The sequence below is a fragment of the Narcine bancroftii genome, chromosome 6 (genome assembly GCF_036971445.1).
Source record: "Narcine bancroftii isolate sNarBan1 chromosome 6, sNarBan1.hap1, whole genome shotgun sequence".
Lineage (NCBI taxonomy): Eukaryota > Metazoa > Chordata > Chondrichthyes > Torpediniformes > Narcinidae > Narcine > Narcine bancroftii.
The window spans coordinates 71541781-71556733 of record NC_091474.1 but is presented as its reverse complement, the minus strand read 5'-3'; the positions used below and the strand labels follow the sequence as shown (position 1 = coordinate 71556733).

Below are 14953 nucleotides of genomic sequence, written 5' to 3'. Positions count from 1 at the left end.
ATTCCAGATTATTTGAGAATGTGACCTATCCATCTGGCGAGGTTCTTTCTGCAATGGTATACAATTGGGTATTGCAGGGTTTATAGATTTGGAATCATAGAATCTTGCGCATCGAACTGCCCACCAAATCCACACTGGCATTTACAGCCATTTTATTTTCCCCATGTTATAATCAGCTCCCCAGAGATTCTACCACTCATGTACACTGAGAGGTGTTTGAAAGGGACAGTTGAAACTTGATCAGGGAGCGGATTAAATTATTTAGCACTTTCATTAAGAGAGCAAAATAGGGATAATCAGCTAAATGACATCTGTCCAAGTAATTTGACTGAATTATTTCCAATAATCTATTATCCTTTATGCATAGTTAAGTATTGCTTTAACATGCTCTTTGGCTGACACCATTTGAAACCTGAATTTTTTTTTAAGATCTTGCCCATAGTGAGTTGTTGCCATAGAAACAAATGGAAGCAACTTGCTGAGCTAGAGAAAAATCAGTGAACCTTGGATACATTTCAGAGTGATTTTTAAAATAGCACTGATTAGAGCAACGGTATCGTGGATGCCAATTGTGAGAGGTGCACAACAAATGGATGTAGCTAAAGAAAAGCATATTTTATAGTTATTACAGTCTGAAGACTTTTTTGTTTAACTCCATATTTTATGATTGCTGCTTTATAAATATTGTGAAAGGTCATCTGCAGTGAGCTGGCTATGCATTTGCAATCTGGTTGGGGGGGTTTCTTTATTTCATTTCAAGGTCAAGGCACTGCCAGAATCCCCTCTAGAACTGAACTGAGAATCTGAAAATTAAATATAAGGTTGTCTTGAAGAATTTATTTGGTTATATTTTACAGTTTGGAATTTTTCATTCAATAATCCTGTAATTAATAAAATAATTAAGCCTTTAAATTCCTATAATTGACTTAGTTGTTAATGATGGAATTAATTGTAAAGTGAAATGGAAGAGGGAAAGGGAAGCAAAGAAACAGTAAATGAAATCAATCTGCAAGAAGTTGAGGACAGGGTGATACATGTTGTCTGCATAGACTTTCGCTAGATCTTTGATAAGGTCCTGCATTGTAGGCTGGTTGGGAAGATTAGATTACATGGGATCGAGTGTGAGCTAGCCAAGTAGTTGCAGCAATTGTTTGATGATGGGAAGTGGTGGGGGGGTTAATGGAGGGGTCGCTGCTCAGATTGGAGGCCTGTGATGCAGGGAACGGGGCTGGGTCCACTCTTGTTTCCCATCTGTATTACTGACTTCGATTACAATGTAGTTAGCACGGTTAGTAAGTTTGCAGATGATGCCCAAATTAATGGTACAGTGGACAAAGAAATTTTTATCTAATGTTACAACAGGATCCAGATGAACTGGGAAAATGGACCAAGGAATGACAGATGGAATTTAACTCTGACAAGTGCAATTATGTTGCTCTTTAATGGTTAAATCAGAATGGGACTTGCACAATAATAGGTAGGGGACTGAAGAAAATTGTAAAACCGAGGGAGGTTCAGGGATACCAGTATATAATTTATGAAAGTGACACAGATAGTCAGGGTGGTGAAGGCACTTTCATGCTTGTCTTCATTGGACAGAATTTGAGTACAGGAGAAACGATGTCATGTTACAACTGTGCAAGACATTGGTGAGGCTACAATTGGCGTATCGTGCACAATTCAGGCCAACCAGCTATAGGAAGTGTCATGATAATGAATATGTATGAGATGTACCGGAAGTCGCGTGGTATGAGAGAGAGATAAGAACACAAGCAGGAGAACAAAGGAAACGGGAAAATAAAGCCACTGAGAAGTTTACCTGATAAAACTTGTGTTTAATGTTTTATTAACTTCACATTTCGGGCCACAAATGTGACATTGGCGACGAGGATGCTACATTTCAACGCCATTTGTTTCGGAGAACGAGACAAGAAGATGGCCAGACTACGCCAGCTAGCTGTTGGATGCAATTACATGCCAGCTGATTTGGACAACCAATTATTGGATCAAGTCGTACAGCAATGCAGATCAGATAAACTCAGAAGACGTCTACTGGAAAGAGGGAGTGAGTTGGAACTCACCGATGCTTTAACCATTGCTGCTGCATTAGAGGCTGTTGAAGGGCAATTTCATACCATGACCATGAAAGACAACTCAAGCCAGCAAATTAAGAGGCTCTCACATCGCCATAACCAGCCAAGATATACGTCGACACAGGACGTGGAGTGTTATCGATGTGGAAACCGAGGTCACTTTGGAAAAGACCCATATTGCCCGGCCAAAGGCAAAGTTTGCAGAAAGTGTGGAGGCAAGGACCACTTTGCAAAGAAGTGCAAAAGCAAGTCCAATGCAGACCAGAAGAGGAAGAGTACAACTTCCAAAGGCAAAGTCTGGGGGAAAGGAAAATATCCTGGAAAGAAAGATACCATTTGCCAGATAGACGGTGACGATGATGATACCCAGGAGGAACAGAGTTGTTACCAATTTACGTTGAATGAAGTACATCACGAGAAGGTCCCAGTGATCATTGGTGGAGTGACAGTGCAGGTCATTGTAGACTCAGGCAGTGACAGTAATGTGATTGATCGACATTTATGGGAGAAGTTGAAAAAGAAAAAGATCATCTGTACCTCAAAGAAGTGTTCCAAGAAACTGTATCAATACACAGCAACAAAGCCATTGCAGACCATTGGGTGTTTTACTGCAACTGTTGAAGCTGGAGATAAGTACACTGAAGCAGAGTTTATGGTCATAGAAGAGAGGGGAGAACCATTGCTGAGTAGAAGAAAGCGCAAGACCTGGCAATACTTCATATTGGAGCTTGTGTCAATTCAATTCAGTCATACGAGGATATGCAGCAAGAATTCCCCGCAGTCTTCCAAGGAGTAGGAAAGCTGAAAGATCGACAATTGAAGCTAGCGGTAGATGAAACGATCAAACCCAAGGCACAACCAATGCGCCGAACTTCGTTTGGACTTCGTGGGAAAGTCGAAGCCAAAATTAAAGAATTGATCGAACAAGACATTATTGAACCGGTGAAACATTCAACACAATGGGTCAGTCCCGTAGTAATTGTGCCCAAACCAAAGGGTGACATAAGACTATGTGTTGACATGAGAATGGCCAATGAAGCTATAATTAGAGAACGACACCCTTTTCCAACAGTGGAGGAAATACTTCAAGAACTAACTACCAGCAAGGTATTCTCAAAAATTGATCTGAAATGGGGCTATCATCAATTAGAGCTGGATCCAGGTTCCCGAGAAGTAACAACATTTGTGACTCACTGTGGATTGTGTCGTTACAAGAGACTATCATTTGGAATTAATGCAGCTTCGGAGATCTACTAGTATGAAATCCATCGAGTGATTCAAGGCATTCCTGGAGTTGCCAACATTTCTGACGACATCATAGTCCATGCACCAATGAAGGAAGGGCATGACAAACGGTTGAGGCGTGTACTATCTAGACTACAGGAGGCAGGCCTTACCGTGAATGGAAACAAGTGCCAGTTCGGTGTGTCAGAAATGGACTTCATGGGACACAGACTTACACGGGAAGGACTAAACCCTGCAGAGGCCAAGGTGAAAGCTATTGCAGAGGCACGTGCACCTCAGAATACAACAGAGGTGAGGAGTTTCCTAGGATTGGTTAATTTTTGTACAAAGTTCATTCCTAATTTTGCTACAGTGGCAGAACCACTAAGGAAACTAACCAGGAAAGGTGTACCATTTTATTTTGGATCTGAGCAGAAGAAAGCGTTCACAGCGCTGAAGCAAAGCCTGACAGATGCAAAAACTCTTGGATATTATGATCCGGCGGCATCAACCAAAGTCATAGTGGATGCCAGCCCGGTTGGTTTAGGAGCCGTGTTGGTCCAGCTGCATGATGGAGGACCAAGAATCATTGCCTATGCCAGCAGATCGTTATCAGATGTGGAAAGAAGATACTCTCAGACAGAGAAAGAAGCACTCGGACTTGTATGGGCCTGTGAGAGGTTCCATGCATATTTATACGGCATTGAATTTGAACTCATCACAGATCATAAGCCATTCGAGGTGATCTATGCACCTAGATCCAAACCATGTGCCAGAATAGAGAGATGGGTACTCAGACTACAACCCTACAAATATAAAGTAATCCATATTGCAGGGAAAGCAAACATTGCAGATCCGCTGTCCAGATTGGTGAAGGATGGATGTCCGCAATCCAAGTCAGAATTGGGAACAGAAACAGAGAGCTTTGTACACTTCGTAGCTATTCAGTCGACACCGAAAGCTGTGAGTACGAAGGAGGTCGAGAGAGAATCCGAACGTGATCCAGAACTCATGGAAGTAAGAGAATGCATACAGAGTGGACAATGGGACAAGTGTACTCACAAGGCTTACATTCACATTAGAGACGAACTTTGTTGCATCGGACAGTGTGTATTAAGAGGTTGCAGATTGGTGATACCACAAAGATTGAGACCGAAGATCGTATCCTTAGCGCATGAAGGACACCAGGTATTGTTGGTACCAAGCAAAACCTCAGGACCAAGGTATGGTGGCCAGGTTGTGATAAGGACGCAGAGAAATTTGTTAAAACTTGTCATGGATGTCAGATCACAAGTAGGAGTAATCCGCCAGAACCGATCCGGAGTACGGAACTCCCGACTGGACCATGGATCGACGTAGCTGTTGATTTTCTTGGACCTTTACCGACGGGTGAATCAATTATGGTAGTGATAGATTACTACAGCAGATACTATGAGTACGTGGTGTTGAAGTCCACAACCACTGAAAAAACAATACAAGCATTAGCAGAGATATTTGCAAGATATGGATTACCTGTTACATTATACTCTGACAATGGTCCACAATTCATTTCAGAGACATTTGCGGAATACATGAGGACCACAGGTATCCACCATCATAAAGTAACTCCGAAATGGCCGCAAGCCAATGGAGAAGTAGAGAGACAAAATCAGTCCATTGAAAAACGATTGAGGATTGCACACGCAGAAGGACAAATTGGCGAGAAGCATTGCTATCTTATGTGGCTGTCTATCGAGCAACGCCTCATGCAACCACTGGAAAAAGTCCTGCAGAAGCATTTTTTGGGAGAAAAATCTGCACAAAAATGCCAGAAATAAAGGAAATCCGAGACGACCAGGAGATGAGAGACCACGATGCTGAAAAGAAAGGTGCAGCAAAGCTGTACACAGATTCGAAAAGTGGAGCCAAGTACTCAGACATCATGCCAGGAGATAATGTTCTAGTGTGGCATGAAACTGGTGGTAAGCTAGACACACCTTATTACCATCAACCCTATACTGTCGTATCCAGAAGTGGCAGTATGGTGACAGTCAAGTCTCCGACTGGAGTCCTGTATAAGAGAAATGTCTCAGGTGTAAAAAGGTACCAGTCCAGAGATACATCGAGCGAAGAGGTTGAAAGGCCAATACGAGATGCTGAAACTGAGAGACCTGATGATGTTCCAGCACTCCTGATGAAGTGACTAGAGCGCCAGAAACACCCGAAGCCGTGGCGAGCAGTATTTCCGACGCCGAGAGTGAACAACCGAGAAGCGACGACAATATCGCAGGCAGGCCGAAACGAAACCGGAAACCGCCCAAATGATACAAAGACTTTGTGCCATAGTTTTAATAAAAACTTTGGGACAGTATTTTAATCTTATATCATAAAGTGCATGTATGAGTGCTGTAGGAAGTAAATTTTATGTAGTTGAGTTATAGTATTACCATTAGTTACGATGTTTGTATGTTTCCGAGGGATATTGGTAAGTGAAGGTAAAGTTTATTTCTGATTAAAGGAGGGATGTCATGATAATGAATATGTATGAGATGTACCGGAAGTCACGTGGTATGAGAGAGAGATAAGAACACAAGAAGGAGAACAAAGGAAACGGGAAAATAAAGCCACTGAGAAGTTTACCTGATAAAACTTGTGTTTAATGTTTTATTAACTTCACATTTCGGGCCACAAATGTGACAGGAAGGATCTCATTGAACTGGAAAGGCACAGAAAAGATTAACAGCACTGGTAGGCTTGATTCATAAGGGGAGGCTGGATGGGCTGATCACAGAACAACACAGCATTGTACAGGTCCTTTGGCCCACCATGTTGTGCTGACCAATGCAATCTAACCCACAGCAGTCTTATCCTTTCCTCCCTCACACCCACACCCTTTTTCTTGCATCCATGTGCTTGTCCAAGAGTCTTTTAAATATCCCTATCATACCAACCTCCATCACCATCCCCAGCAATGCATTCTAAGCACCCACTACTCTTTTTAAAAAAAAACTTGCCTCTGACATCTCCCCAAAACTTTCTTCCATTCATCTTGTCTCCCCAGGAAAATGACCACCTATCTATGCCCTTCATAATCTTGTAAACCTTTATCAAGTCACCTCTCATCCTTTGATGCAACAGAGAAAAGCCTTAGTTCTGTCATCCTTGCTTCACAAGGCATGTTCTCCAATCCAGGCAATGTCTTGGTAAATCTCCTCTGCACACTGTTGTCCAAATAGGGCACAAAAGGCTAAGTGGGGACCTTATAAAATTTATACTATATATTCATCCAATTTCAAGTTCAGGTAGCCTTTATTTGTCATTTTAAAAACAAACTGCAAATGCAGTATGCAGTTTAAAAAAAACAAGACAATGTTCCTTCAAAAACCACGAGACTACACAAAAACAGGGTAAAGAACTTACTACGCAAATCAAAAAAATATACACTGAACTACACTAGACTACAACTTACATAAAGTAAATAAAACATGCAAACAATACAGTAGTTAAAAAAAAAACTAGGCAGTAAGCAGAATATAGAGGCAAGTTACAATCTAATAGACTCTGGATATTAAAAGTCTGATAGCTTGAATGAAGAAATCGCCACACAGTTCACAATCCACAGGAGCCCAAAAGCTCTGATGCCCATGTCAATGGCAGGAGGAAGAAGAAGACAACTTTGCATGAGGATGTGTGTGGTACCCCACAATGCCACCAGCCTCCATGGACATGATGCACGACCTCTTCAACTGACCTCACCATCTGCCACAGGGCAATCCAAAACAGCACAACCTCCAGAACTCCTGAACCGGGCACACGACACACCCTCCGCAAACCATGTTACGAGGTCCCCACCTCGGCCATCATTAACAAGTGACACCAAGGAATGGAGGCTCGTCCCTGCAGCATACGAGGCTATGTAGCTGTCTTGGGTAAACTTATATCTCTCATTTTGTTCGTTTTAGATTGGTCACAGTGTTTGAGCTACCGAAAGAAAATAGACACACACACCGAGAGCAGTTCAGTTTATACAAATGTTTATTACAAATTCAAAACCTGATTTCAAACTACAATATGCAAGCCCTTCCCAACTATACTTAACGCCTGTTCTGGTTCCAACTGCCGAAGCGAGGCAACGACTGCACACTTGTAGTAGGTTGTCAGGGCGCCGGTAGCAGCTTCTCCACCTCCCCTGACCGGGACGTTGGCTGGACTCTAGAAGTTCTTCTTCTTGCTGAGAGATGTTGCCACCTCTCGGAGAGTCTCAAACTTCAGTAGTGGGACCATGGCTTATATTACCCAAAAACTGTTTACCCAAGCATCTATTCCCAGCACAGTAAGAAAGATAAGCTAGCATGCCTAGGCTTCTATCGAATAACACAACTTTGAATACAATGGTTTATTTTGCATCAAGGCTAGGCCTCTGACAGTCTGTGACCAAAACAAGCAGGAAGATTAAATGTTCTTGGTACACAGATGTCCTTTCGTCAGATAACAGCATCTCTGGCCCCTCGGTGGAATTTAGCTTACGTCTGCTGATTCTAAAACACAAGCCGGTTCTCAGCCTTCCAGAAGCAAAGGCTGCAAAAGTAAAAAAACACAGTTAGAATCTTCCATTACAGTAGGTTTGTAGCCCTTCCCAAAGGTTTGTTATTTGCTTGGCAATTTCCATATTATAACAATGTCTCAAGATGCTCTTCCATCCTTTTTTTCTAATTGAAATTGTGCACATTGCATTACTTAAAAGGTTAGTAGCAAGAGGTCCCTGCGGGCTGCTACTGCACTGGCATCTTGGATCATCTTAAGAGAGATGAGTGGTAACTGTAAGAGTGGGGCTTGAAGGCTTTGGCTCGAGAGGCTTCAGTGAGCAGAGGTTTCACAGGGAACCAGGAAGGACCCTTCAATTTTCCTCTTTAAACCACTTAAACATGCTAAATGTATCGTGGCTGGTACTTGAGACTAAACAGATTAATTGGCAACATAGCGATAAAATTGAATAAAATAAGGATGCAGGGCCAGGTGATGTAATGTGGCTGCATGAAGTAATAGCTGGTTAATCTCGCAATGACTGCATCTGCAGAACTTGAAGAAATTGAGTTCAAAGCTGATGACCTAGAACTGAGCTTCAAACAGTGACACATCAGGGAGGGGGAGAGTTTCCAACAGATCAGAGATTCTTACTCCCTGTATGACCAAGAGTGAGGGCTGCAGGAGGGACAAGCAAAGTGGTAGTGGCTCTGTGGTTCAAGATGGCAGAGAGAAGCAAAATCTACCAGTAATGGAATAATATAGTCAGGAGAATAGACGCTTTTCCCTGTAATGACAGAGCAAAAGTGCTCAACAAAACGATCTTCCAGTCTGCGTCCAGTGTCATCGATGTAGAGGAGGCCAGAATGAGAGCACCAGATGCAGTGGATGACCCCTACAGATTCACCTGAAGTGTTGTTTCACTGAGGTGGACAGTTTGGACCCCTGAATGGTGTTGAGCAAGGAAGTATGGGTACAAGTGGACATCGAGCTGCTTTTCATCAATTACAGCTCAGCTTTCAACACCATCATCTATCTCCTCAGTACTGGTCAGCAAGATTGAAAACCTGGGCCTCTGCACCCCACTCTGAAACTGGATCCCTGACATCCTCATGGAAAGACCACAGTCAGTACAGATTGCTAACACATCTCCTTCTCGCTGACAATTAACACAGGCACAATTCAAGGATGCACGCTTAGCCCAATGTTCTACTCATTCAACACTCATGACTGTATGGCCAAGCACAATTCAAATGCCATCTACAAATCACCGACCGCAATAAGGAAGCCTACAGAAGAGATAGATCAGCTAGTTGAGTAGTGTCACAACAGCAACCTTGTTAGCAAAACAAAGAAAATGATTGTGGATTTTAGGAAGGGAAAACCAGAACACAAATCAGTCTTCATTGAGGGGTCTGGAGAGGGTAAGAAACTCTCAATGTCTGAAGATCTATCCTGGGGCCATCATATTGATGCAATCATGAAGAAGGCACACCACCCACCCTTCTATTTAGATTAAAGTGCCATCTATAGCTCTTGGTATACAATTTGCCAGGACCCTGGTCCCAGTACAGTTCAGGTGGAGCCCGTCCTATCGGAACAGCTCCCTCATTCCCTAAAAGTGGTGCCAAGGTCCTACGCATTGAAACTCACTTCTCCCACGCCAGTCTTCGAGTCATGCATTTAACTTCCTAATCTTATCCACTCTGTTCTCAATTCTCAAGTGGTGCAGGTAGCAATCCTGAGGTTATTACCTTTTTGGTTCTGCTTTTTAATTTAGTCCTTAACTACTCAAATTCCTTCAGCAGAACCGCTTTCCCAGTTCTACCCATATGGACTATGACAACTGGATCTTTCCACTCCCATTCAAATCTCCTTTGCAGGTCATGAGATATTCTGAACCCAGGCAGGCCACTCAGCCTTCAAAACCCTCAATCCTCATTACAGGGAAAAGCGTCTATTCTCCTGACTATTATATCGTTACTAGTAGATTTTGCATCTCACCCAAATATTGAAAGGGGTATATCACTGGACACAGAGAGTCCAGAACCAGAGAGCACAGCCTCAGAATAAAAAGATAACCCTTTACAACAGAGATGAGGTGTCTTCATTTGGAGGGTTGTGAATCTGCAGAAGTCATTGTCAGATATTCCTGTGGAGAGTAAGCTCTTGGCTATATTTAAAGCAAACGTTGTTAGGCTCTTGGCTAGTAAGAGCATCGAAGGTTATTAGGAAAAGGCAGGAGAATGTGATTGAAAGTAAAAATATAACTGCCGCAATTTGAGTGGTGGATAGACTTAATGGGCTGAACGGCCTGTTTCTGCTCCTAAGCCTATGGTCTTGTTGTTTCATTGAAAAGGTAAATAGTCATAATTTTGCCAGGGTAAGGGAATCTGAAACTGAAAGGCAAAGATGTAAGGTGAGAGGAGATGTATTTAAAAGGAGCTCGAAGGGCATCTTTTTCGCACAGTGCTGATGAGCTGCTAAAGAGGGAGCTACAATTCTGTCCGAGAATGCCAACTTGGTTGGCATGAATGAGTTCAGCTGAAGGACTGTCCATTCTCTGTGACTCTAATTGTAGAGTTTAAAAGACATGTAGACAGGCAGATGGATAGCAATAGTTTAGACAAGTAGGGTTAGTTTGGTCATCATGGACATGTTGAATGAAAGGCCCTGTTTCTGTGCTGTAAAACTTTATGTAGCACAACAAACCGAGAAAGAGCCATGGAAATGAAAATCTCTTGCAGACTGGTGTTTTGTCCTCTTTTGAGGTTTTCATCAGTATTATGGATGAACAATACTATCTATGATAGATTGGTGGTGCCCAGGGATATCGATTTGGGATGTCCAAATTCCTTGACATTTATTTTGGACTGTGTACTTCAGCTCCAGACTTCAGTCTGATTTCAGATACCCACTGCTACAAAATTCGCAGAGATTTATCAGACAGCAGCTTTCCCACCAAAGATATGGGAAGGACTGTGGATAATACATGTCTATTCAGTCTTAAGCTAAATTTCCAGTGCCAAGGCCAACCCATGATAATTCTGCCAAGATTCCCTGCCATCAACTACCTGTTTAACTGTGAAACATGCTTGGGGTAGCTATCATGAAGTTTCTGGCGGTTGCTGTTTCAAAATGATAGAAGAGGGGTATTAGGAGATGCTGAACTGGGCAGAGAAATTGTGGATGGAGGAAAGTGGAAGGATGGAGAAGGAGTGATGCGACAGTGTTTGGAGTGCTCTGCAATTAAATTGCCATTAATTTACCCATACCATATCTGTATGGGATGCTTATTTTTCTATTTAATTGTCCTTTTGGGTCATGCAAGGATTGGTTCTGAATTTGCTAATTCAGAAACATTACCTGTCTTTCGGGGGAGGGGAAGAGTGGGAATCACTTGAGATTTAGAGGAGTCCAAGATCTTGTGGCCATTTGCAAGCACAATTGGCTTGCTGCAGATTTTCACATGAATTGAAACTAGGAATAAAACTTAGCCAGAACTCTCAGCAAAACGAGCCTGGCCCAGGATAATGAGTACTAGTATCGACTTGTCGTGTGTAAAGTGAACGTTAGTCGACTTGGATATAGTTTTGAATAGGATCTTTCCAACACAAAAGACAAAAATCTTGTTTTTCATGTTACTGAATTCTCTCTTGATGTATAAAATTTCTCAATATTGTTTTGAATTTATATTGCAGTAATAATTGAATTGAAGCATTTACCATTCACAGAGGAAAAGAAGAATGACTGCAGTACCATCTTTCCATTGCGGAATATCAATTTGAGTTTAGTCTTTGGAAGTTAAAGTGCAGTCAATACCAGACTTTCAAGAAGAAAATGTTTATGACTTGCTCCCTTCTGTCAGATTTACCCATTACTCTTCCAGAAATGTGTTTGCAAAATATCAAAGAATGAAAGCTTCAGTTTGCTATGGTGATGGATTTTAAAGGCTTTGAGGGCAAATTATTATAAAATGGGAAAACTCCCTCTTCTCTAAGGCATTGAAGCTCAGGTTCATTTTTGAAAATCTCACCAGTGGCTTATTAGAGACAAATTTGGTATTTTAGTGGCATCTGTGTATTAATGGAATTTTACATGCTGTATCAAATTATTCATACCCACAAGTATTTGGCAAGTTTCTAGCTATAAATACCAGTATTTAAATGTCTTTTCAATAATATTTTCACAGCAATTGGCATGAACTGAGAAGTCTCGATGTAAAAACTTTATTTAATAAGATCCTGGTGTTCAGACTCATTATTCTGTTAATGAATTGATGAAAAAAGAGTTTGAAAATATTTTGTCTTTTTTTTCTACCATTTCCTTTTGATATTTTATTCTTCGGCATTTGTACATAAATAGAATTTGTTTTTTATATGCACAAGGAATTGAATCTGTAGTCATTAGAATCTTTTTTTCAGGTAAACAAGAATATAAAAACTAGACATTAAGGGAAAAAAGGGTTTTATTCTTTGAAGGCTACAAGCTCTTAACGTCTGAATTCGACATTGCAGTTAAAGTTAATGGAAATGTTCTCCCTAAAACTTTATTGGAACTATTGTTGTTGAAGCTGTATAGAATAAAAGGTAACATATCAGTGAGCATTGTTGGTCATGTGTTGCATTGCCTGCATCTAATCATTGTGCTGTTTCTAGAAAGTTAGGCCAACTGCTCTGCAGACTCTGAATCAGTATACATCTATTTGCTGTAAGTATTCCAACAGGCAGCCCTCAACTGAATGAAAGTGGTAACTTTTCTATCTCCAAACTTGCTTTCATAAACATACTTTCAAATACTCACAGTACATTCAGAAAAATCAGCCAAAGACCATTCTCGTGATTTGCTATCATTGCATACTTTCTCTGTTAGAGCTGATTCAGAAAGTCTATTGGAGTAGCGGTTCTTGTTTCAAACCACTTCTTGGTTCATGGACTCTGATGTTAAATATGTACTTTGTTAACAGCTTTGATTAGGGCTGCTTGTGGATTGTGACAGGTATGGGAGTGTGGCAGGCAGGAATTGTCAGAAAGATGGGTTTGGATTTAGAAGATGACAGCATGTTTATAGACTGTCTTAAATTAGCTGTTGTACTTTGAAGCATTTTTTTTCCCTTTTTCCACTTCTAGTGGATGATTCAGCAGCCCCATAAGGTTGCAACATTCTTTGGGTGCATTGGAAGAGATAAATTTGGTGACCTCTTGAAGAAAAAAGCTGAAGAAGCCCACGTTGATGCCCATTACTATGAGCAAAGTGAACAACCAACGGGCACTTGTGCTGCCTGCATCACTGGTGACAACAGGTCAGCGAATCCTTTCAAGAAAATTGGTTTAAGGTTAGAATACTTGTTTTATTTTATTTAGACATACAGCATGGTAACAGGACATTTTGGCCCATAAGCTCATGCCACCCAATTAACCTATAACCCTCATATGTTTCAAACGGTGGGAGGACATGGGGAGTGTGTACCAACTCCTTAAAGACAGCATGGGATTTGAACCCTGGTCCCGATCGCTGGCACTGTAACAGTGTTGTGCTAATTCCTTTGCTAACTATGCAGCCCCATGGTTTTGTTTAACAAAGAGTTCAATGTTGGTTAGATACCAATTTAGCTAATCCAGGGATTGGCTAATTAACCTGTCCCTTTGAGGTTTGTTCATTTTGTCGTGACCATGTCTGCTGTTGAGGCTGCTTTTGTTGTTAATTACTTAAAGAATATTGGATTAATATCAGAATGTCTAAATAGCACCAAATTGAGAAGAGAAATAAATTAAACTGATTGGAATGCAGGAGAATAAGAACAGTTAAAATGTACTTATGCATTGTGCTTCAACAATGGGTCTTGCCCATGAATTATACACGGATTTTTAAAAATCCCTTTTTGTTTTCACTGCTTCATTGTCAAAGAAACCAGGCCTATTCCTGTTACTCCACCATAAGTCATGAACGTCTCTGCTGCAAAGCAACAAACTCAAACTTCTAAAGTTTTCCTAATCTCTCTAAATTCTGGTAAAGGCCACATTAATCTATTCCACTTTTCCAATGACTTCTAAATCATTCAACGTGGGAGGCTAGAAGTGGCCAATAAACACTTGCTTTTGAATGGACTCAGAACTTGTAGAAATTTTAACTCTTCCTGGCGTTATCCATTTTAAGTTCTATTTACTTACTTGTGTTCATTCAAAATATCATCTGGTCTTTTGGTATTACAATGCTCACATGGCACTTGTTTTCCTTAAACCACAGACATCTCTTGATTAACCAGCGGTTAATTTGCCATCTTGCAGATTAACCATGTGACGTTTATAAGCATCTATTAGTTTTAAAAAGTTTCTGATCTTACATTTAAAAATCTGCTCTTTAAATATATTGGGGGTAAATTGGGTGCCGCAAGACTCGTGGGCCAAAATGGCCTGTTATCATGCTGTGTCTAAATAAAAAATAAATAAAATAAAACATTTTAAAAAGCATATAACCCTTTCTACATATTAAGCTGGTCTCCCTTTTCATTCTACCTTGCACTTTTGCAAAGTCTTTCATATTCCTCATTTTAAATTAGATACATAAATCAGAAGAGACTTGGTTGGTGGGAAGGGGACCTGGAAAAGATTGGGTGGAAAGGTTCCATTATCTTCAATTTATTCAATTCTGTTGCTGCTTAGCATTAGCTCTGGATGTTCCTGAAATCAGAGCATTGGTGTTTGTGCCTGAGAGTTCTCAGGGCTCTTGTTAATTCCTGCCTCCTGTCATGTGCCACCTTGTTGCAAGAGAAGGAACGGTGTCGTTGTGTGTTATTTTGACCATTTAGCCGTGCTGTGTGTGATGATGTCGAGGAATTAATGATTTTTATGGACTGGTGGTCGTGATTTGGTATGGTAAATTGAGCTGTGGAAGAGGCAGGTATGGGATTTAACATCAGTATATTCATTGATTGATCTGAACCTCTTGGATGAGGTTTATGAAGTTCTTGCAGCACTGTGTCAGTCCTTGACTACCACAGCTATCCGTTTACAGTTCTTTTTGAGTATGTCTGTTCCTCCGTAAAACATTTGCGTTTGTTTATCATAAAATACCAAATACAGTGTGAATCTTACTTCTGCAAACAGACTAACAGATTATCTCTAACATTCATA

General features: G+C 41.0%; 1 protein-coding gene and 1 long non-coding RNA gene across 10 annotated transcripts in view; one reads left to right on the top strand and one right to left on the bottom strand.

Annotated features, from left to right (window-relative positions):
* The window catches only part of LOC138736190 (adenosine kinase-like), a 113575-nt gene that overhangs the window by 53096 nt on the left and 45526 nt on the right, over nucleotides 1-14953 (top strand). For 6 of the 9 annotated variants that reach the window (XR_011340136.1, XM_069885280.1, XM_069885277.1 and 3 more), the window contains exon 5: nucleotides 12950-13155. Coding sequence is in view for 8 of the 9 variants with exons in the window: in XM_069885280.1 (XP_069741381.1) it covers nucleotides 12950-13155 (206 nt within the window). In the remaining variant the exon portion in view is untranslated. The remainder of the gene's footprint in view (nucleotides 1-12949; nucleotides 13156-14953) is intronic. The other 3 variants (XM_069885281.1, XM_069885279.1, XM_069885284.1) reach the window with 1 other exon arrangement.
* Nucleotides 7314-14953, bottom strand: part of LOC138736196 (uncharacterized) — a 64530-nt gene continuing 56890 nt past the window's right edge. Inside the window, exon 3 of the long non-coding RNA XR_011340141.1 lies at nucleotides 7314-7874. This is a non-coding gene — a long non-coding RNA (uncharacterized lncRNA). The remainder of the gene's footprint in view (nucleotides 7875-14953) is intronic.